The sequence below is a fragment of the Myiozetetes cayanensis genome, unplaced genomic scaffold, assembly GCF_022539395.1.
Source record: "Myiozetetes cayanensis isolate MyiCay16 unplaced genomic scaffold, myiCay2020 scf44, whole genome shotgun sequence".
Lineage (NCBI taxonomy): Eukaryota > Metazoa > Chordata > Aves > Passeriformes > Tyrannidae > Myiozetetes > Myiozetetes cayanensis.
In genome coordinates, this window is record NW_026087676.1 from 783,251 (window position 1) to 806,000 (window position 22,750).

Here is a 22,750-nt window from a genome sequence, read left to right on the forward strand (position 1 = left end):
TGACTCCCCGCACCCGCCCGCGACCGTGACCTTTGCGGGGCCGCCCCGCGGGCGGGGTCCGGGAGGGGGGAGCGCGGGCTGTGCACGCCCGGGGTCCCGCACCCTGCGCAGCGGAGGGGGGGGGCTGCGGGCTCACCCCCAGACCCCTCCCAGGGGGCGGTGGCTGCAGGAAGCGGGACCCCCCCATCCCACTCCGCTCCGCGCGCGCATTCCCGGGGCAGCGGAGATCGGAGCGGCGGCGGGGCCGCCCCGGGGGTCCCATCCCGCGGCCCCCCGGCCCCGCCGGACCGCGCGCAGCCGCCGGTGCGCGGGGGCGGGGCCGGACGCCTGGGTCCCCCTCCGGGCTGGGGGGAGTGAGGAGGAGGAGGAGGAGCGGGGGGATGTGGTGAAGGCAAGGCAGGCGCGGGCTGCGCGCCCAGGGTCCTGCTCAGACTGGATGCGGGCGGGGGGCGCAGCGGGGCCCCCCCAGGGTGGTGACGTTCAGGGTGTCCCCGGCGCTGCGGACCCTCGGGCAGGGAAAGGGTGGCTGAAGGGACACTGGGGACCGTCCCCCGTGTTCCCTTCTCGGCGGGGTCACGCACCCCTGGGCGGTCTTGGTGCCGTGTCCCAGTGCCCATTCCCACGTGCCAGTGCCCGTTCCCGTGTCCCCACATCGGTGCCCACCCCAGGCACCTCGTGGTGGCTGCCTCCCCCTTTCAAGCGGGGGCCCCCCCCCCGCCTCATCCTGGTGCACGTGAATCGGAGCCCCCGATTTAGAAACGTCCCATCCCGTGCCAAGGGCTGAGAATAGCTCCCGGCGTCCCGGCACACCTCCCGGGGCCAGGGGCACCCCGCGGGGTTTGGGGACCGCAGCCACCCTGAGGCTGAGACCGGGCACACTCAGCACACACCAAGGAGCCTGGGGGTCCTGCTGGGTGACCCCTGTGGCCTGGAGGAGCAGTGACACAGTGATGGGCCTTGTCCTGCGTGCTGGCACGGGGAGCACGTTGACGGAGATGTGGCACCGTGGCTGCTCCTTTGCCAGGCAGCTCCGGTGGGATGGGGGAACAGAGGCACGGCCGGACACTCGGACGCCGCAGGAAGGAGCGGTCGGTGTGGCCTGGGTTGGACGTAACGTTACCGGGAGTCCCGTGGGGTTCGTGGGGGCTGCAGGGCCGGGTGGGGGGGTCACAGGGCAGGTGTCTGCAGTGGTGATGAAGGACCCGTCGGACATAGGGCACGTCGGAGGCACGAGGCCACGACGTGGGTGCCCCTCAGTGCCAGAGCAGGTCACTGTCCCTGCAGCCGCCAGCCCACACCCTCGTGGTGGTTTCTGTGAGCCAGCGAGCCACGGGGAGGACACGCACCCAGCTCAGCTTCCTGTGCCACAGCGTGACCCCAGCCCCTGCCTATGTGGGGAGGGGGCACCGTGCAAGGCCCCCATGGCACGGCACAGGGTGGGCTGCCCTGATGTCAGGCCCGTGGCATCCCCCTCGCTGGGGCTGCCCAGCTGCTGCGCATGCCTGGGATTCCTGCAGCCTCCCGGCGCTGCACGGCAGAGCTCGGCTCGCTGTCCCCGCTGCCACACGTGCCCACGGCACCGGGCACCGCGTGGCACCGGGGATGGTGTGCCCTGCACTGACACAGGTGCGGGGCGAGCACACGGCGCCAGGCGCAGACGCGCGTGTGGCACCTGGCACGGCCGCGCACACGGGAACCAGCGCGTGCCGGGTGCTGCCAGCCGTGCCATGGCAGGTGCCCTGGGCCTGGCCACGCTCCCACGGCACTGTCCTGCCAGGCAGTGCAGCCAGGGATCCTCGGGCAGGGGCAGAGCTGTGCCACCCTGGTGCCCGCCCCGGTGCTGCCCCAGTGCCCACCGTGACGCCCCAGTGCCCGCGGTGACACTGCCCCGGTGCCCGCGGTGACACTGCGGCCGTGGCCGGGCATCGCTGGCCGGTGGCTGCAGGTCTGCCCACGGCGCCCTGCCCCCAGCCCGCGCTAATCACACTAATTGGCACCGTGGCTAAAGCGCTTAGGCCCTCACCTCCCTGACCCAGCTTGCAGCTGGGCGGGGGGGTGCTGGGACCCCCGGAGCCCATCTGTCCCGGGGGGCAGGGACACGGCTGTGGCCCCCTGGGACGGCTCCGGTGCCCGGCACCTGCATCCAGCCACAACGAGGCAGCTGGTACATTCACTGAGGGGTGTCCCTTGGGGTGGGTTCCCCGTTCTGGGGGTCCCCAGGGGTGGGGTCCCTGGGGACCAGGGTGCTGGGTGCCCCCGGTGGGGCAAGGTGGCTCCTGCCACCGGCCCAGCCCCGGACTTTGCCCCCGGGTTGTTTTCCGCCGCCTGCAACCACCCGACTCAGCAGAAACGCTCCCCTGGGCGTGGGGCTGGGCTGGGGGGGCGCGGGGGGGCTCCCGCCGGCTGCCACCCCCTCCCACCCTGCACCTGGTCCTGCAGGTGGGACGCGCAGGTTGGGTGCCGGCGGCGCAGGGTGGGCTGAGACCTGACTGCGCTCATCACACGTGTCCTGCTGGAGGAGAAGGAGGAGGAGGAGGAAGAGGAGGAGGAGTAGAGCCGCCTCCCCTGTCTGTCTGTCTGTCTGGGCCGCCCCAGCGCGCCCGGGATTCCTCGAGTGACAGTTCCTGGAGCGGCACCGCAGGCTCCACTGGGTGATCCCGGGGGTGCCGGTGATCCTGGGGGTGTCAGGGGGCTGCTGGAATCTCGCTGGGGCGGTGAGCCCCAACTTGGCGCTACAGCCCCCCGGCTTTAGCCCTTTAGCCCTCTCATTTGGGGCTGTGCCCACCAGGCCACACCGGTGGGGAAACTGAGGCAGGGGCGGCTGAGCCCACCCAGCTTTGGGGACACCCCAGATCCCACCCTATGGCAGTTTCACCAGGGTGTCGACGTCCCCCCCAGCCCCACACGTGCACCGAGCGTGTCGGGGCTCTGCCCGTGAGCGGGGTCCCGGGAGAGGGGGGCGGGGGCGGCGGGGGGCCGGTGCCCGGCGGGGGCCGCGCAGCCCTGGATCCCTGCCAGTGCCTATACTTGGAAGTTCTCCGCGCGCCGTTCCCATATGGAACAAACATTTGCTGCAGCCCCCGGCTCTATAGGTACCGCTGGCCCCAAACCCGGCCTGGGGCTGCGGAAAGGGTCACCCAGCGGCCCCCCTGCCCCACGAGCCCCCCAGAGGGGGAGCGCACCCCGGGGTGGTGGGTGCGCTGCTGTGCCTCAGTTTCCCCGTGGAAGCTGGTTCAGGAGACGCCCCCTCCTCAGGGGGTCTGGGGGGACCCCCGGTGCGAACCCCTCAGCGGCGCGGGGTGCCCTATGCACCCCTGGGTGCCGCACCCCTCGCCCCCCCCATCCCTCGCTGCTCTGGGGTGTCCCTGGTTGAAGGGGGGGGGGCCCAGCCGGGGCGCCCCGCGGCGTGGGGGTGTCGTGGGGGCCCCCAGCCCCGTCCGCTGCGTTTTAAATCCGCCGGAGGAATTTCTGCGGCGGCCAAGACAAACGTGACCTACTTTCTGCTGTCCCCGCGCGGAGCAGAGGAGCCCAGGGCTGGGCATGGCGCCCGCCGCGGCCCCCGGCCCCCGGCGCGGGCAGGGGCCCCCGCGCCCCCACAGCCCCCACGCCGGGAGGGTCACCGGGAGGTCACGGTGGGGGGCTTGTGAGCAGGGCCCCCCCACCCCACTGGGGTGCTGGGTGGGTGTCGGGTGGGTGCTGGGTATCCATCGGATGTGGAATGCAGGGGCGCGAAGGGAAGGGGGGTGTGCTGGGGTCACGCCTCAGTTTCTCCAAAATCGGGGGTCTGGGGGGTGGCAGTGGGTGCCCCCCGGTGCTGCCCACGCCCCTGACACCCCCCCTTCCCCCGCCGTGTCTTTGTCACAGGAGAGCTCACGGAGGAGGGATTTCCTGGACCCCCGGCACCCCCCGCCCCGTAAGTCACCCCTCCCATAAGTGGCCCCCCACTCCCAGCTTTGGGGGTATCCACACATGTGGTGAATCTGTCAGGGCTCAGCCTGGCCCCCAAGCACAGTGTCTGGGGGGCTTCCCTGGCAGGGGGCTGTCCTATGCACCCCCACCCCAACAGGCTCTCCCTGCCTTTTTGGGGGGATCAGCACCCACTGCCCCCCGGGCGTGTTTTTGCTTTCCCTCAGGCTCTCAGCCCCGCACACCTGGGCACTCTCACACACCTGTGCATGTTCTCACACGGCCTGCGTGCTCTCACACAGCCCTGCACAGCCCTGCACTCCTCTCCCAGCCTTGCACACCCCTGCACGCTTCTGCACAGCTCTGCACGCCCCTAACGCCTCTCCCAGCCTTGCACACCCCATGCACACTCTCACACCACCCTGCTCGCTCTTGCACACCCTTAATGCTTTCCCAGCCTTGCACACCCGTGCATGTTTTCACGTCCCTGGGCACGTTGTCTCCCCCCCTGTGCACTCTGGCCCAGCCCCGGTGCTGTTGCACACACCCTGCACGTCGCTCCCTCCACGTGTCCTTGCACGTCCCTCCTGCTCTCGCCCAGGCTTTGGTGCCCTTGCACACTCCACGCGTTCTTGCACACTCCTACCCAGCCCTCCCCGCAGCAGCAGCTCCTGGGTTTCCCCCAGGGCTGCACCGCCCCTCCCCATGGGGGTGCGTCCCCCAGGCCTGCCCCTCCTCACCTCCCTGGGGTCCCCCATTGCTGCCCCCCTCCTCCCTCCCGGGGGTGGGGGCTGACCCGCGTGTCCCGCAGGGTGCAGCCCGGGATGCTGCGCGGTGCTGAGCACTGAGGGGCACCATGGGGAGCGCGGCGTAGCCCCCGCCGTAGCCCCCCGCCGTGGCCCCCACCGTGGCCCCCGTGTGGCGCCGGAGCCCCCACCCCCGGTCGGTGCTGAGCGCTCCTTGATGGAATTGCGGTGAATGGAACAGAAGCCCAGCACCCTGGACCCGCTGTCGGAGCCAGAGGACACCCGGTGAGCCCCTGCGTGGCACCGTGCCTGGAGTGTCCCCCCTGTGTCCCCCGGGCTGGACCTGCCCAGAGTGTCCTAGTGCCGTGTGTGTGCCCCAAGTGTCCCCGTGCCCGCTGCACCCCCGTGGCCCGTGTGTCCCTGTGCCCAGTGACCCCATGCCTGGTGTGTCCCTGTGTGTCCCAGCACGGTCATGTGTGTGTCCATGCCCTGGGTGTCCCTGTGCCCTCTGTGTCCCTGTGCCCAGTGTCCCCTGTGTCCCCATGCCTGGTGTGTCCCCATGCATGGGCACAGATGTGTCTGTGCCCTGGGTGTCCTTTGTGGCTCCGTGCCCACTGTGTCCCTTGTGTTGCTATGTTGTATGTCCCCCCACGTCCCTGCGTGGTGGTGATTGTGTCTGTCACCTGGGTGTCCCTTGTGTCCACATGCCCCGTGTGTCTCTGTGCCCCTTGTGTCCCTGCATGGTCGTGTGTGTGTCCATGCCCTCTGTGTGCCCCTGTTCCCTGTGTGTCCGCCGTGCCCACTGTGCCCTCATCCACCTCACGTGTCCCCACATGTCTGTCCCTGAGTGTCCCTGTGTCCTGTGCATTCCTGTACCCCGGGTGTCCCCCACCACCCCTGTGCCCCACGTGTCCCCGTGCCCTGGGTGTCCCCACGTGTGCCCACGTCCTGGGTGTCCCCCTGCACCCCTCTTGTCCCCAGGTGTGTCCCTGCCCGGGTGTCCCCACTCGTGTCCCCCACTGGTGCCTCTCCCAGCCGCCCCCTCCCCGCGGGGGCCCCTCGCCCCTGCCCCTCCCGGGGCTATTTCGGGCCCCCGAGGGGGTTGGCCCGGCCCGGGGTCACCTTGTGCTGGATCCCAGGGCCCCTCCCAGAGCCCCCGCAGGTTCCCATCGCCCCCCCATTCAGGCCCCCACCCCCGCGGGGACGGGCGCGCGCGGACCCCGGCGCGCGCCATTGGCTGATTCCCCGATGACGTCATTTCCCCGCTCAGCCAAAAGGACATTTTGTCTTTGACTGTGAATGAGCCCCTCCCCACCCGCCCCTCCCCATCCCTTCCCCCGGCCCCTCCCCACCCCCCACCCTTTCCTTCCCCTCCCCACCCGCCACCCTTTCCCTTCCCCTGCTGCCCCCCATCCTGGTCCCAGCCCCCCAGGCGCTGCCGTGTCCTGGGGAGGGGTCTGTTCCCAGGAGGGGGGTCCCCAGGGCCCCCACCCATCCTGCACCCCACCTGTGACATCGCCCCAGTGGGACCCCCGGGCAGGGGGGTGCCCACCTTTCCGCAGGAAAGGGGGACTAGGGCGTCTATGGGGAGTCTTGGGAGGGCTGTTGAGAGTTTGGGGGGGCAGTGGGGGGCCATGGGCACCGTTCCAACCTGTTCCCCACACACTGCAGGTGGCTGGATGGGAAGCGCAAAAGAAAGAGCAGCCAATGTTTGGTGAAGAGCAGCATGTCAGGTACGGGGACCCCCTGGCACCCCACGGCCCTGCCGGGCACCCCCAGGTCACCCAGGCACCCCCAGGTCACCCAGGCACCCCACGTTCTTTCTGGGTTCCACAGGCACCCTGTGTCCCACCTGCATCCCACAAACACCCCGTGTCCCTGGTGGGCACGCCGGGGTCCCCAAGTCCTGGCCAGGATTCCCTGGACACTCCATGTCTCAGCAGGGTCCCCCAAAGTCTCATGGACACCCCTTGTCCCCCGGTGGGCACACAGGGACCCCTGTGTCCTTGCCAGGCACCCCAGGACACCACACGTCTCCACTGGGTCCCCCAGAGTCCCACGGACACCCCTCGTTCCTTGTGGGCACCCCGGGACCCCCATTTCCTTTCCAGGGTGCCCTGGACACCCCACGTCCCCGGTGGAGATCCCCAAGTCCCAGCCAGGCACCCCAGGGATACCCCATGTCCCTGATGGGCACCCCAAGGTCCCCATGTCTCCCCAGGGTCCCCTGGACACCCCGCACCCCTGCAGGGTCCCCCAGGGTCCCGTCCCCCGCGTTCCCCTCGGCGCCCCTTGGGTTGGGGCGGTGCCATCTGTGCGGCAGCGCCCTGGGGTGGGCGATAAGGGGGGCCCTGCGGGCGCTGCCCCCCGCCCTGCCCCATTCCCCGGCGGGGAGCGGCCGGCGCCGGCAGGACCCGATGGGTGGGACGGGGTGGGGGGGGAGCAAGGGGGACCCGGGCGTCCGGCTCCCGCCCATCCCATCCCCTGCACCCGCCCCGCTCCGGGAGAGGGGAGGACACCCGTGGACCCCCCACGTCCGGCACCTGCAGAGCGCCAGGGTGGGCTCGGGGGGGTCCCCACGCCTGGGTTTGTGGGGGGCCCAGGTGGGTCCGGCAGTCCCGGGGTGCAAGGTGCCCACACCCCCTCACCCTTTGTGCCCCCGTCGCCCTGGGGACCCCCACGTCCAGCACCCACAGAGCACAAGGGTGGGCTCCCCGGGGGGGCACAGGGGTCCCGGGTTGCTGGAGCCCCCCTGCTGTGTGTCATGGGTGCTCCATGCCTCAGTTTCCCCGTGAGATGGTGATGGGGGAGCTGGGGGGGTTGGGGGGCTGGTCCCCGGGCTGCCAGGCGGGGGGACCCTGGACAATGGTGGGGACAGTGGGTCTTTGTGCAGCAGGGGGATGGGGACCCCCCCGCTGCCGGTCCCCAGCCGGATAATGGGATAATGGGGGCTTTATTGGTGCGGGGGGCTCAGACACCCCCCACCCTCTGACAACCCCCCCAGCTTTAACCCTTCCCGTGCCAGGCTGAGGGGCAGCACCAGGGCTTCGGTGGGTGCTGACAGAGGGGAAACTGAGGCACACTGGGGGTCCCTGGCAGGCGGTGTGCAGAGGGTCCCTGATGCTGCGTGTGCCAGGGGTCCCTGATGCAGGGCACAAGGGGGGTCTCTGGCTTGGGGTCCCCAGGGGCCCGTGACTTGGGGTACCCTGAGGGTCCCTGACTGGGGATCCCTGGCCTGGGGCACCCTGGAGGTCCCTCCCACGGGGGTCCCTGACCCGGGGGTCCCCGCAGGGTACATCCCTAGTTACCTGGACAAAGATGAACAGTGCGTGGTGTGCGGGGACAAGGCCACCGGCTACCACTACCGCTGCATCACCTGCGAGGGCTGCAAGGTGAGCTGGGGCAGGGGGCTCGGGGGGGGCTCAGCAGGGTTCAGTGGCGCTCACCGTGTCACCCACCCCGTGCCCTCCTCCCAGGGATTTTTCCGTCGGACCATCCAGAAGAACCTGCACCCCACCTACTCCTGCAAGTACGATGGGTGCTGCGTCATCGACAAGATCACCCGCAACCAGTGCCAGCTCTGCCGCTTCAAGAAGTGCATCTCCGTGGGCATGGCCATGGACTGTGAGTGGGGGGACACGGAGGGGGCTTGGCTGGAGGGGCAGGTTGGGGTCCTGGCACCATCGGGCACATTGGGTGTACCCAGAGCAGCCACAGGGCCAGGTGTTGGGCACAAGGCACTGATGCATCAGCAGGGTGGGATACACAAATGGAGGGTCTTGGCTGACTGGGGGGGGTCCCAGCTGATGGTGGGGGGCTGCTTGGGGGTGGGTTGTGTTCCTGGTGCCGTGGGGTGGGTTGGGGTGCCCGGAGCACCGTCAGGAGCAGGCTGGGGTGTCACTGTGGGATGCTGTGCTGAGGCCATGGGATGCATGGCTGGTGGGGTTCCTGGCTGGTGGGGGGCTCTCAGGTGATACCGGGGGTCCCGGCAGTGGTGCTGGATGACTCCAAGCGGGTAGCGAAGCGGAAGCTGATCGAGGAGAACCGGGAGCGGCGGCGGAAGGAGGAGATGATCAAGTCGCTGCAGCATCGCCCCAACCCCAGCGCCGAGGAGTGGGAGCTGATCCACGTGGTGACAGAAGCCCACCGCAGCACCAACGCCCAGGGCAGCCACTGGAAGCAGAAGCGGAAATTCCTGGTGAGGGAATGCAGCAGAGGGACTCAGCAAACCCCTGTCACCACCCCGACCCCCCGGCCGGGGTTTGCTGAGCGCCCGCGGCGGCAGCGCTGGCGGTGCCAGGGTTTGGGATGTCACTGGTGTCCTTGGGCAGGTGGAGTTAGGGGGGGGTTGGGACGTCGCTCGGTGTCCTTGAGCTGGTCACCCCCAAAGGGTTCAGGGGTGAGCGGTGACCGAAGGGGACAGCTGTGCCCGTGGGTGGCCCCGGCCGGCCCTGGCCCCGGCCCTGTCCCTGTCACGTAGCTCCCTCTCCTGGCTGCTGCACCCAGCCCTGCCACACGTGTTTGTTGGTGACATGGGGGTCCTGAGGAGGGCACGGGGTCACGTTGCACCCCCCCCGCCAGGGTGGGGGAAATGGTCACACCACGCCCCCGCAACGCTGCTGTCCACCATGAGGGTCCCAATCACGCCACAGTCCCCAGTGCTGCCATGGGGGCCCTGAGGGGGGACACGTGGTCACACTGCACGCCCATGTGCCACTGTCCCCCATGGGGATCCCAAGAGGGAGGGGACACAGTTACACCACAGCCCCCAATGCCCCTGTCTGTTATGGGGGTCTTGATGGGGGACATGGTCACACCGCACCCCCCAACACCACCGTGGGGGTCCTGTGGGACACACTCCACACCCCCCATCGCCTCCCTGCCCCCCCACAGCCCGAGGACATCGGCCAGTCCCCCATGGCCTCCATGCCCGACGGGGACAAAGTCGACCTGGAGGCGTTCAGCGAGTTTACAAAAATCATCACCCCGGCCATCACCCGCGTGGTCGACTTTGCCAAAAAACTGCCCATGTTTTCGGAGGTAACCAGGGGAAGGGGAGGGCGGGGAGCTGGGAGATTTTGGTTGGGTGGGGAGACCAGGGCTGACTATCCGGGTCTGAGTCACACCAACCCCCCCCTCCCCAAACTGCCACCGTGTGCCTCCTCCCCCAGCTGCCTTGCGAGGACCAGATCATCCTGCTCAAGGGGTGCTGCATGGAGATCATGTCGCTGCGGGCGGCCGTGCGCTACGACCCCGAGAGCGAGACGCTGACGCTGAGCGGGGAGATGGCGGTGAAGAGAGAGCAGCTCAAGAACGGCGGCCTCGGCGTCGTCTCCGATGCCATCTTCGACCTGGGCAAGTCCCTCTCTGCCTTCAACCTGGACGACACCGAGGTGGCCCTGCTCCAGGCCGTGCTGCTCATGTCCTCAGGTACCGGGGTGGGCATGCTGGGGAGCATTGCCAGGCTGGAAGGGGTGGAGGAGTGGATACCTCAGGGGGGTGGGCACTGCAATCTGTGGTGTTGCACCCTGGGGTGGGCACGGGCTGAGCCCCTCGGTGCCCTGGGGACCCCTGCCAGGCTGATGCGGGTCTGTGGGGTGGGAACCCCAAAAGCCAGGGGGTGTGTGGGGCACTCAGCCCTATAGGAGGGCAAATCTCCTTGGATGCCAGATGGGCTCTTACATGGACAGAGAGTGCCAGGTCAAGGAGGGAGGGATTTAAACTAAAAAGAGGAGATTTAGATGAAATATTGGGGAGAAATTCCTCCCTGGGAGGGTGGGGAGGCCCTGGCACAGGTTGCCCGGAGAAGCTGTGGCTACCCCATCCCTGGAAGTGTCCAAGGCCAGGTTGGACAGGGCTTGGAGCAGCCTGGGCTAGTGGAAGGTGTCCCTGCCCATGGCAGGGGGGTGGGACTGGATGGGCTTTAAGGTCCCTCCCACCCCAAGCCACGCTGTGATTCCATGACGATCCCATGATGATTCCATGACCGATCCCATGGCGATTCCCCGCAGACCGGACGGGGCTGATCTGCGTGGAGAAGATCGAGAAGTGCCAGGAGACGTACCTGCTGGCCTTCGAGCACTACATCAACTACCGCAAACACAACATTCCCCACTTCTGGCCCAAGCTGCTGATGAAGGTGACGGATCTGCGGATGATCGGCGCCTGCCACGCCAGCCGCTTCCTGCACATGAAGGTGGAGTGTCCCACCGAGCTCTTCCCCCCCCTCTTCCTCGAGGTCTTCGAGGACCAGGAGGTGTAGGGCTGACACCCCCCACCCCGGGCCCCCCCCCAAAACCCTGCTCTGGCCCCCCACCCCAAATCTTTCTTGTCCCCCTGTAAGGACAAGGGGATGCTGTGCCCAGGGCGGGGGTCCCGCTGTGCCCCCCCCACGGCCCGCCCCCCTCCCCCGCCCCAGGACTTGACGAATTTTGTTTGTTTGCACAGGGAAGGGCCCCGACGGTCGAGCGTTCCCTTTATTGTCCTTCTCTTCGTAGATTATTATTTTTTAAGCATTTATTTCCCTCCCTGAGAGGCTAAAATATTAAACTAACTGCACTTTGGAAGGAGGAGGAGGAGGAGGAGGAGGAGGAGGAAGAGCAGGGGAGGAGAGGAGGGCGCTCTGGGCTGCACAGGGAGAGGCTGCCCCGGCCGGGGGGGCCGTGGCCACATGCACTTTTGGCCGGGCAGCAATTTTGGGGGACTAGGGTGGGGGGCCAGGACCCCCCCATAGCGGGGCAGGGGCTGGGACCCTCATCCCCATAGTGGGGTGAGGGCCAGGACCCCCCCAAAAGCAGGGCGGGGGGCCAGGACCCCCATCCCCCCTAATAGGGTGAGGGCCAGGACGCCCCCCATAGCGAGGTGGGGGCCAGGACCCCCCCATAGCAGGGCAGGGGGCATGGGGGGCACAGCAGCAGCGGGGGGACCCCAGCCCATTGGGGTGCAGGGCTGGTGGACGGCCCCCCCAGCCCACTGGGTTTACCCCGGCTGGGGTGACCCCCACTCCCCGTGCCCTCCCCTTTATCCCCAAATTCGGGGCCAGATTCGGGGTTTCGGGGGTTCTCTGTCTTTTTTTTTTGGGGCTGAGAGGAGACAATTTTGTGCCAAGCGCCGCGGACGGTGGGCGCTGCAGGACGCTGGGGGGCTGTTCCCCTCCCAAACCCCCTCCAAACTTTTCCGTTGTCCTTTTTTTTTTTGTTGTTTTTCCCCTCGTCCTCGTGGGTTTTGTCGTGTCCGTCAGGAGTTGCAAAGGCCCCGGAGGCGCCGGTCGGGGGGGGCAGCGGGTGCCCCACCCCGGGACCCCCCACTGCACTACTGCCCTGGCCCCCCAGCAGCAGCACTTTGGGGGGGCTGCACCCCCAATCCACCCCCCCACTGCTCCTGGGGGGGGCCGGGCTGGGGTGGGGTGGGGGCCGGCAAGGGGGTCCCATGGGGGGTTTTGGTAGGGGGGCACAGCTGCGATGGGGGCACCCGGGAATGGTTTTATCACCTTTTCCACCCCCCCCCCAAATTTAGGTTTGTGAATTTTTTCTTACCTCAGGCAGAGGCCGAGGGGGGGCGCGGGCCAGGGGGGGGCCGGCGAGGCAGGCCGGGCCCACCTAAGCTAATATATATATATATATATATATAAATATATATAAAATATATAATTTTTGTAATTAAAAAAAAAAAATCTTTTTACGGGTCGTTTAAAAGCAGAAAATCCCAACACCAGACACGTCCCCCCCACCCCGGGCACAGGGGGCCAGGCTGGGCTCCCCCGCAACACCCCAGACACCCCCACCATGGGGGTCATGTCGGGGGGCCCTGCTGGACCCCCTGCAGCCAGGTTGGGGGGCACAGCGGGGCCGTGGCACCCCGGGGTGCCCTGGAGGGGGGGCACATGCCCCCAGCCCCAAGTACCAGCACCAGATTTGACCTTGGTGCAAAATGTCTTAAACCCCCACCCGGGTGCCCGGCTCAGAGGGTCCCGGCTCGGGGGGGTCCTGGCACTGGGGGGTCCCGGCGGCACCGGCTGCGGGTGGTGCAATAGGAGCTGAACACTGACGCCCGTGCTGGGGGGGGCACAGGGTTTGGGGGTTCAACCCCTTCCCCCCCCAGGCAGAACCAGCCCCAACTCATGCCGGTGCTGTGGCCGCGAGTGCTGGCACTGTGCCGGTGCCGCGGCCGTGCCATGTCAGTGCCATGGCAATGCATGTCGGTGCCGCGGCCACGCGCGTCGGCGCCGTGACGCTGCCGTGGCTGTGCCACGTTGGTGCCGTGGCAGTTCATGTTGGTGTGGTGCCGGTGCCGTGCCCACGCATGTCAGTGCGGTGCCGGAGCCGTGCCCGCGTGCTCCCGTCGCGACGCGGCAGTGCCGTCGCGGGACGTGTCTTAATCAGCCACCGTGACCCCCCCCTCTCCCCAAGCCAGGCCAGGGCCCCCCCTTGAGCGGCCACACGGTGCTCTGGGGCAGCTTGTCCCGGGGTGGGGGGCTCAGCCCAGCCCCCCACCCGCTGCCCCCCGCACGCCCCCACACCCCCTGCACTCCCCCGCGCCCCCCGGGCCGCCCCCACGTCTCCGTCTCGCGTCGCCATCGCACGTCCAGCATCCAGCGTCGGTCCCGGGGGCCACACCGGTGCCCCCCACCCCTCCACCACCTCCCCGGGCCACCCCTGCCCCACGTCCCCCCTGTCCCCCACCGCCCTCTCCCCCCACCCCAAGCACATACCTCATGGCTCCTGGAGCTGCCCCTGCCCGCGGGCGTTGAGCCCGGCCGGCACACGGCCTGGCACAGGGCTCGGCACGGCCCGGCCCGGCTCGGCGCGCCCCACCGGGGTCCCCCCACTATGCAGGGTGGTGGCGGGGGGGGCCGCGGCCGGCGTCGCTGAATGTAGGGGCGCGGGCCGAGGGGCTGCGGAGCCCCTGTGACAATCACAGTCTGTGACGTGCGATTTTAAACCCTTTTGTGTTTTGGTCAGGATTTTAAAGAAAGATATTTTTATGGTAATTGTTGCTGGTCTATTTTACTATATATTTATGTAATAAATATATGATGAAAAAAAAAAAAAAAACCAACCAACCAAACCCCCTCCCCTCCACACACACACACACATCATCCCCAAACCCGCCCCACCCAGCGCGGCTGGATCCGGCCACTGCGTCCCACCCTCGGCTGCTGGCACGGGGGGGTCAGGGCGAGGGGACCCCCTGGCGCTGCCAGCGGAGCCGTGGGGCCGGCACCCGATTTGGGTTGGCGGGGGAGAGGGGGTCCCAGCGTCCCGGCGCCCACCTTGGGGTGAATCCCTGTGAGTCCATGGGGTCGGTGCTGCCCCGGGGGGTGGTCTGTGTGTCCCCCCCCCGCTGTGGTGTATGTACAGGGGTGTGCGGGGGGCTCAGAGGTCCGGGGGGCACTACTGGGCGTCGATGCGGAAGGAGAGCAGCTTCTCGGAGTGGAGGTTGTTGAGGGTGCGCAGGTCCGGCAGCTTCAGCAGCAGTTTGGTGAAGCGCGAGGTCTCGGCCGGGCGCGTCTTCAGCACGAGGGCGCGCAGGGCCCTCAGCAGCGTCTCCTGCAGCTGCTCCACCGACGCCGTGTCCTCCATGCCCGAGCGGTCTGCAGGGGCCAGGATGTCAGGGGCAGAGCAGGGACACAACGGTTCCACCCTCAAAACCCCCTGACCCCACCCCAGCTGAATCCCCCGAATTGCACTCTGAACCCCCCCATCCCAGCCACAATCCCCCCAGACCTCTTGCTCCCACCTCCAGTCCCCACGATTTTGCCCACAAATCCCCGAAACCCCTGATCCCTCCCCCAAATCCCCCGATCCTACCCCTGAACACCCCAAACCCCTCGAGTCCCCCCCACCCCGTGCCCACCTGCCGAGACGAGGACGACGGCGGTGAAGAGCCCCAGCTCCTCGTCGCTGAGCTCGAGGGCGCTGAGCTTCTCGCTGAAGTCGAACATGGCCCCGAGCAGGTCCCCCATGCCCATGGCCCAGAGCTCCTCCAGCCCGTACCGCGTGCGGCTCATGAACGTCACCGTCTGCTCCTTCACGTCGAACAGCGACGCGAAGCGAACCATCAGCACCTGCGGGGTGGGCAGAATGTTGGCACCCGGGACAGGGCACCGGGCTCCGTGCCAGGGCTCCCAAATGTGGGGCACTGCGGTGCTGTGGGGCTCCGTGCCAGCCCATGGGGCATCGTGCCGTGCCAGGGGCTCTGTGCTCCACGCCACAGCTCCCAAATGTGGGGCACCACGCCATCCCATGGGCACCGTGCAATGCTTCGTGCCACAGTTCCCACAGGTGCAGCACGATGTTGCCACGGGGCACCAGGCAATGCCACGGGGACCTCATGCCTGACCCTGACTCCCAAATGTGGGTCACCGTGCCGTGGGCATCATGCTCCACACCGTGGCTCCCACGTGTGGGGCACTGCAATGCCATGGGGGCTCCTGCCACGATCTGGGCCACTGTGCCCGTGCTTTGGGCCATCGTGCAATGCCGTAGGGCACCGTGCCCTGCGTCAAGCCCTTGCCATCCCAGGACATACCTCAAAGGTGCCAGCCTTGAGCAGGGTGACCTGGTCATGCTGGGAGAGCGCCTGGAAGCCGGGAATGTGCTTGGCGAACTCGACGACCTCGCGGACGGCGGGGGTGAAGCTGAGGGAGAAATCCTCCCAGATCTCCTGCACGGAGCGCCCGCTGCGCCCGGGAACGTGGCTGTTCATGGGACACGCCTGCGGGTGCCAGGGGGTGTCAGTGGGCACCAGGGGCTCCCCCAGCCCCACTGTCACAGGGTGGAGCGGGGAGGGGCACCCACAAGGGGATTAGCGCAATGAGCAGCTAAAAATACCCCGCGGGCAGCGGGAGCCCCCGGGCGCTCACCGGCAGGACGTCCTTGGGGCTGCGGGGCCAGGGGCACCCCGCGGGGCCGGGGGCTCGGGGTAGGCGGTGGGGCAGAGCCGGGGCTCGGGGGGGCCGGGGGCCCAGGCGGGAGGCGCGTCCCAGCGCAGGAGGCCGCTGTCGCAGGCGGGGGGGGGTCCCAGCTTGTCGTGGGCGTAGATGAAGATCTCCTTGTGGGCCTTGGCCACCTGCGCGATGACGTCCTCGGTGGCCCCCGGGGCTGGGCAGAGCGAGGGGCGTCAGCTGCTGGGGGAACTGGGAGAAGCAGGCGGGGGGGGCGAGCGGCGGGGGGCCGGGGGGCGGCGCGCGGCCCCCTCCCGCGGCGGGACCCTCGCCGGGGCCTGGCATCGGCGGTGGGGCGCTGGCCATGCCGCCCATGGCGCTCTGCATCTCCGCCAGCATCCGCTGCTTCTCCCGCTTGGGGATGCGCCCGAAGCGCACGGCTGTGGGGGACAACGGCGTTAGGGGGGACACCAGCGGCGGCGGGCACGGTGACCCCTCCCAAACCTGTGCTGAGGGGGTCAGGGGCTGCCGGGAGCGGGGCTGCATCCCTACCCCCAGCTTGGAGGGGACACGCTGCCCTGAGCATGGAGGAACCCGGTCCTGGAGGTGGCACACAGCCCTGGGCACTGTGCAGGACCCATCCCAAGAGGGGGCAGGGAGCCTGGGGCATGGGGGTTCCATCCTGGGAGGGGATGTAGCACCCTGAGCATGGGGGGGACCCATCCCAGGAGGGGATATACAGCCTCGATATTGGGGGGACCCAGCCTGGGAGGGGATGCACAACCCAGAACCCAGGGGGACCCTGTCCTGGAGAGGATGTGCAGCCCCAGTTACGGGGGGACCCATCCCAGGAAGGGGGGGGACACATCCCACGGGACAGGCAGGGCACCCAGCACAGCCCAGGGGGCACCTGACTCTGCAGGGGATGTACAGCCCAGGGCACAGAGAGTCACATCCCAGGAGGGGACACACAGCCTGGGCACAGGGAATCCCACCCCCAAAGGAGCCCCTGAGCTCGGGGGGGGTCGCGGGGATCCCTCCGAGCTCACCATCACGGGACATGCCAACCAGCAGGCACTTCTTGAAGCGGCATTGCTGGCAGCGGTTGCGGTTGATGCGGACGATGGAGCAGTTCTCGTTTTTGAGGCACTTCTTGTACTGGATGTTCTGCTGAATGCTGCGGCGGAAGAAGCCCTGCAGGGTGGGAGGGAGGGTCACTGGGGGTCCCCCCAGCTTGACTGGGGGTCCGTGCCCCATCCCTGTCCCCATCCCAGTACCTTGCAGCCTTCACAGGCGTGGACGCCGTAGTGGAAGCCGGAGGCGACGTCCCCGCAGACTTTGCAGAGCAGCACCATCCCGTTGAGCTCTGCGGGAGGACAAGGGGTCAGCGGGGTCCTGGGGTGCCCTCAGCGGGGTGGGGGCCCGCCCGCCGCCCCCCCGTGAGCCCCACTCACTGGTGACAGTGCTGCCGGCTTTGCTGGGCGAGCTGCGGCGCCGCTCGTCCGTGGGGACCGGCCGCACCCCGGGGAAGTTCACCGAGGAGCTGTACGACGAGGACGAGGAGGAGGAGGAGGTGGTGGAGGAGGAGGAGGAAGGGGAGCCATCCTCATGGGGGGCCAGAGAGCCCCCGCCGTAGGTGCGGGAATCCTGGAGGGAGCCGGTGGGCGACGGGGGGAAGTACGTGGGGAAGGGCTGGGAGCCCGACTGGGAGCTGCCGTTGGAGCTGTCGCTGCAGAGGGAGACGGGGCTGGTGCGGGTGGGAGAGGCGCCGCTGGAGCCCACGTAGCTGATCACCCCACCTGCGGAGAGCGGGGGGTCATTCACGCACTGAGCTGCGCCGGACTCAGCCTCCCCCGGTTCACGGAGGGGGAACCCCAGGAGGTGGGTGGGATCCCCAGGGAAGCATCCCGGATCCATCGGCAACCCGGAGCCATGGGCATCCTGCGGGCCACACGTGCACTGAGCTGTGCCAGGCTCAGCCTTCCCCAAATGTGAGTGAGATCACAGCCCTGGGTAGGGTGGGATCCTCAGGGAAGCACCCAAATCCACAGGAAACCCACGGGGCCACACATGTACTGAGCTGTGCCAGGCTCAGCCTCCTCCCCCACAAAACGGGGACAACCCCATGAGGGGGATTGCAGCCCCATCTGGGGCGGGATCCGCAGGGAAGGATCCCGAATGCATCCTGGATCCACGGGCATCCCGGTAGACCACTCGTGTACCGAGCTGCACCACGCTCAGCCTCCCACAGCCCAGGGAGGGGAAAACCCCCTGGAGGGGGACAGCAGCCCCAGGCGGGGTGGGGTCCCCAGGGAAGCACCCCGGATGCATCCCGGATCCACGGGCATCCCGCAGCGCCGCACGTGCGCCGCCCACCCTGAGTCAGGCACCGCACCCACCGGGCGCCACGGGCGCCGGGCCCACGTGGGACGGGGACAGCCGGGTTTATCCGGGTGCGTGCCGGCTGGGGACACGGGCAGGGCACCCCGGAATTGCCTGCAGGAGGAATGTGGGTTGGGAACCCTCGGGAGAGGTGAAATCAGGAGGTCACAGGAGTTACTCCCGCCGTCCCTGGCTCCGTGCCCGCGGCACAGCCGGGCTCCCACCCCACAGCTCCTGGTGCAGCCGCACGGCACAGCCCCTCCCGTGGCACTGGAGTGCTCTCAGTACACCCCTCTTTGGCATTGGGGTGCTCCAAGTGCAGCCCCCCACGGCACTGGGGTGTTCCCAGTGCAGCAGCCCCACAGCACCTGGATTATCCCAGCAGCACAGCTCCCTCATTTGGGGGGATACATCCCCACTGCGAGGCTGAGTTGCATGGGGGACCCCCAAAAACTTGGGGAGCAGTATGGGGGGGGGGAAGGGGTGCACGTGCGTAGCCCCTGGCTTTAGTCACAGTCGTTTGTCACCCCACTCACGGGGCAGGCACAGCAGCACCGGGACACGACTCCGGGCTGGGACACGTGGATGGCGATGTCGGGGACACACGGGATCGCCGGGGCCATGTGTCTCCCGCCGCACACGGTGCCGCCGGCACAGATGCCACGCGTCGGAGCCAGCTTGTCACCACTTCTTCCCTCCCCCACTCCCCCCCCCCCCCGCCTCACTGAACCACCTCCAAAGGGGGTCACTGAATCGGGGACAGTGGTGTCACCTAACCCTACGACAGCTCATCCTGGGGACCCCCAGCTGCTGACACGTCAAAATAATGGGGGGATCCCCTGCACCCCGAAGCCCCGGGACCTCCTGCATGGGGTCCTGGAGCTTCGGGTGCAGGGATCTCCCCAAAGGGTTGCCCCAGAAGGGGAAGACTCTTCCTGACCCGAAAACATCGGGAACCCCCCCACAAACACCCTCCCCGCAGCCACCCCCCCGTGTGTCCCCGTCCCCCCCGCCCCGCAAGCTCAGGCGGCCTCACGCCGCCGCCCCACGTGCTCCGGCCGCACGTGGCCCCCTCGGCCCCGCCCCTTCACGCTTTGCCACGCCTCCCCGCCCTCTACTGGCCCGGCGCTCGGCCCCGCCCCTTCTGGTTGCCCTGAGACAGGGCCTCCACACCCCCCACCCAAAACGAAGCGGCGGCGTCCCTGGTCCCGCGTGTGACGTCATCGGTGACGTCACGCACCGGCCAATGGGAGGGGGCGGGGCGGGGCTGCGGGAAAACAAACTCCGCACGTGGCAGCGGCGGCGGAGGGGGACACGTGCGGGGGACACGGGGGAGCGGAGCGGGGGGAGGGAGACCAGCACCGCCTCTGGTCCCCGTCCTTCCCCCCCCCCCCAACCACCGTCCCCGTCCCTTCCCGGTGCGCGCGGGGAGCCCCGACACGCAGTGACATCGCCTCGGCCGCCCCACGGGCTGCCCGGTTCTCCGCGGCCGCGGTGCCGCTGACAGTCCCCGCTGACAGACACTGGATACGCCAGTCCTGCCTGCAGTCCCCTCCGGTCACCCCGAGCGGTCCCGCCAGCCAGGGCACACCGATGCCGGCGCGCTCCCCTCCGGTCCCGCTTCCCGGGACACTCCAACCCCCGCTGACCCCAGAGCCGTCTCGCTCCTCTCCGGTGCTGCTACCCGGGTCACATCAGTCCCTGTTGTCACCCTTCCTACCCCCGCGTCCAGCGCGCCCCGGCGTTCGGGAATCCCTGGTCCCGGTCTCCGGGACACCCCGGTCCCGTCGCGCTCCCCTCTGCTCCCGCCGCCCGGGACACCCCTGTCCCGCTGCCCTGGACATTCCGGGACACCGATCCCGGTTCTCACCCTTCCTACCCCCGCGCTCAGCGCGCCGCGGCGTTCGGGACTCCCGGTCCCGCTCTCCGTCCCTCCTGCCCCGGCCACCGCAGCGCCCCGGTGCCGGTGTTTAAGTTCGTCCCGGTGTGCAAGACTCCCGGTGCCGGTGCGCACCCCTCCCTACCCTCCTCCCGGGGACACCCCGGCCCCGCTGTCCGAGCCTTACCCCGCTCTGCAGGACCGTCCGGTCCCGGTAGGACGGAGCCCCGTTCCGGGACGCTGTCCCGGTGCGCATCCTGCCCGGTCGGGCGTGCGGGACCCCCACGGTCCCGGTGTCCGGACCCCTCCAACTCGCGGTCTCAGCGCGCAGCCCCTCGCCGCGGTCCCGGGACGCTGCCCCCCGATGCGCTCCGGTGCTGGCGGCGGACCGCTGCCGGTGCCCGCACGGTGGTCGCGGGGGTGAGGGGGCTCCGGCGGGGCACTGACCTGTGCTGCCGGCCTCGGGGGCCGCCATCCTTGTTCGGGGCCCCGTGAGCCTCCCGGCGCGGAGCGGAGCGGAGCGGAGCCGAGCGGAGCTGAGCCGTGCTGCGCCGCCGCCCGGTGCGGGCTGTTGTGCGCCCGCCGCCCGCCCCGCCGCCCCCCGCACCGGCCGCGGCTGCGCACTGGGCCGCACGCGGCGCCGCCGCCTCCCCCATGTGATTCCCGGGGACAGCCTCGTGCCCCAGTGACACACTTTCCGCCGGCGGCCCCGGCCCCGCGCCGCCGCCGGGGAGCCCGGGCTCGGCGGGGACCCCCGCACCGGGGCCGCCTGACGGACCGCGGGGACCGGCACCCGCGCCGGTGCCTTGCACCGGGGGCGCCGGGTGGCCCTCGTGTCGCCCCTGCGTCGGGGACCCCCCGGGCGCAGCGCTGTGCCCTGCACCGCAGACACTTCTGTCACCTGGCACTACACTGTCCCCGGCACCGGGGACCCCCCAGGCGCGGCACTGGCAGCCCTGTCACCTTGCGCAGCGCTGCCACCCGCCCTGGGGACACCTGAGCGTGGCACTGTCCCCTGCAGCGGGGAGACCCAGGCACAGCGCTGTCACTGTGCGTGGCACCATCCCCTGGGGACACCTGGGCACCTGTGTCACCCGGCACAGCACTGGGGACCCCCAGGTATCCCTGTCACCCTGCACGGCACCGTCCCCTGCACTGGGGACACCCAGGTGGCACTGTCACCCCGTACGGCACTGCCCCTGCAATGGGGACCCCCAAGCGCCCCTGTCAGCCCTCAAGGCACTATTCCCTAAACTGAGGACACTCAGATACTTCTGTCACCCCTCAAGGCACTGTCCCCTGCACGAGGGACCCCCAGGTACCCCTGTCACCCGGCGTGACACCATCCCCTCTGCCCACCAGCGTGGCCCCAGCACTGCAGCCCTCCCCCCGCAGCAGGAAGGACTGTGCATGGCACAGCCCTTGGCACAGCCAGACCCCCTTCCCGCTGTCCCCTGCAATGTCCCCCTGTCCAGTCCCTGCTGTCCCCACGCTGCCCACGGCGGGTGCCCGCTGTGGCACGTGCCTGGCATCCACGTCCCAGCCTGGCCCCGCTCCCGGCTGCCGCGGGGGCTGCGGCGACGCCAGAGCAGAGCCGGTGGCAGATCTGGGTCGCAGCGCCGGGGCCAGCCCAGCCCGGTGACACCGGGGGCTCCGTGGGTGACCGTGCCCCCCTCGCCGAGGGGAGGGTTTTGGGGGTGCTAGCACCCTCCTGGATGCCACGTGCCGGGCGCTGTTCTGGCCCCCAGCCAGGAGAAGAAGGAGCAGAGCACGGATGTGCCAGAGCTGGGAAATCCTCGGAGCTAATCCCACGGGAGGGGGAGGCCTCCGGTGCCTCGGCTGTGCGGGGTGCCCCGAGTGAGGGGGGGACACCGGAGCTCTGCGGCCCAAGGACCCCCTGGCACCAGCCCTTTTAGGTGTGCGGGGCCGTTTCTGAGCTGGGGATCCCCGGGGGGAGTGGGGGGAATGCCGAGAGTGCTCCCGGCGTTTGGGGCGGTAGGAACACCCCGACACTCCACAGGACGTGCCCTCGCCCTGAGTCAGCGGGCGGTTGAGCGGTGCCGGGGCACCTCCGGCCGGGAGAACCGCGGCAGCTCCCGGAAGGATATGTGGGGCCAGGCTGGCAAGGGACCCGGGGGACCCGGGGGGGACGCCGGTCCTGGGGCGAGGGGCCCCTCCTGCCCCATCCCCGCTCCCAGCGGGGCCGTGCCCAGGGTGTCCCGACCGTGCAGGTGCCCGCGGCCCCACGCGGCTCCTCGTTCCCCTCCCGGCACGTTCCCGGTGATTATCCATGACTCAGCCGCACGTCTGGATTGGGAAAACATCCCTGCGCACGGCGCTGCGGCACACGGAACACGGCGCCAGGGATGCTCGCCTGGACGCTGATCCCTCAGGGATCCCCGGGACGGGAGTGGGGCTGGGAGGGACGGGATAAACCCCCTGGGGTCTCAGGGTGAGAGTGCTATCAGCAGGGACCTCATGCTGGGCACAGCCGGGATATTCCTGGGATATCCCGACTCTGGGGACTACCCATGGGGAGCAGGGTGGGGGAGAGGGACCACGAGAGCCACCGGGACAGCGGGGTGCTGCAGCTGAGGTGCCCCGAGGACCCCCCAGAGGCCGGGTCTGTGCTCTGGGGGGGCTCCCCGAGGATCCCCGTGCCCCTTCATCATGGCAGTGCCCGTGCCAACCAGTCCATGGCGCAAAGGGGGCACCTTCAAGGACCCCCAAGGTCGTCACACGCTGCATCCCGCACCTCCACGGATCTGTGCACCCCCGCATCCTGCAACCCCAGATCCTGCCCCCCTTGCACCCTCCTGCAGTCCCTGCACCTCCAGACCCTGCGTCTCCGGGGGTCTCTGCCCCCCCCCCCCAGTCTAGTTCTGCCCACGGCATGCCTGTGGCCCCCAATTGCACCCCTCTCCTCCCTCCAACTTCCAGCACCCCCGCGGG

At 69.1% G+C, this 22,750-nt stretch overlaps 2 protein-coding genes across 2 annotated transcripts; one reads left to right on the plus strand and one right to left on the minus strand.

Moving 5' to 3' along the window:
* Positions 1 to 3,824: 3,824 nt before the first annotated feature.
* On the plus strand, positions 3,825 to 11,790 carry THRA (thyroid hormone receptor alpha). Its single transcript, XM_050330805.1, has 9 exons — positions 3,825 to 3,913; positions 4,718 to 4,937; positions 6,324 to 6,385; positions 7,944 to 8,044; positions 8,129 to 8,276; positions 8,645 to 8,850; positions 9,546 to 9,692; positions 9,824 to 10,082; positions 10,664 to 11,790. The coding sequence occupies exons 2-9, from the start codon at positions 4,885 to 4,887 to the stop codon at positions 10,912 to 10,914; spliced, it is 1,227 nt and encodes a 408-aa protein (XP_050186762.1). The 5' UTR covers positions 3,825 to 3,913; positions 4,718 to 4,884; the 3' UTR covers positions 10,915 to 11,790.
* A 2,240-nt stretch (positions 11,791 to 14,030) lies between these two features.
* Positions 14,031 to 20,361, minus strand: NR1D1 (nuclear receptor subfamily 1 group D member 1). The gene is given in 10 exon segments (XM_050330804.1): positions 14,031 to 14,244; positions 14,508 to 14,718; positions 15,183 to 15,368; positions 15,517 to 15,557; positions 15,560 to 15,744; positions 15,746 to 15,977; positions 16,587 to 16,731; positions 16,815 to 16,903; positions 16,992 to 17,336; positions 20,246 to 20,361. Coding segments are annotated over 10 exon segments (1,662 nt in total). The 5' UTR covers positions 20,274 to 20,361; the 3' UTR covers positions 14,031 to 14,044.
* Positions 20,362 to 22,750: the final 2,389 nt, after the last annotated feature.

Excerpts from the sequence above, each read along its gene's own strand:
- THRA (XM_050330805.1), top strand. The coding sequence starts at position 4,885 with ATGGAACAGAAGCCCAGCACCCTGGACCCGCTGTCGGAGCCAGAGGAC. Across the intron at positions 6,386-7,943 it reads GGTGAAGAGCAGCATGTCAG|GGTACATCCCTAGTTACCTG; the intron begins GTACGGGGACCC and ends GGGTCCCCGCAG. Across the intron at positions 8,277-8,644 it reads CGTGGGCATGGCCATGGACT|TGGTGCTGGATGACTCCAAG; the intron begins GTGAGTGGGGGG and ends GGGTCCCGGCAG.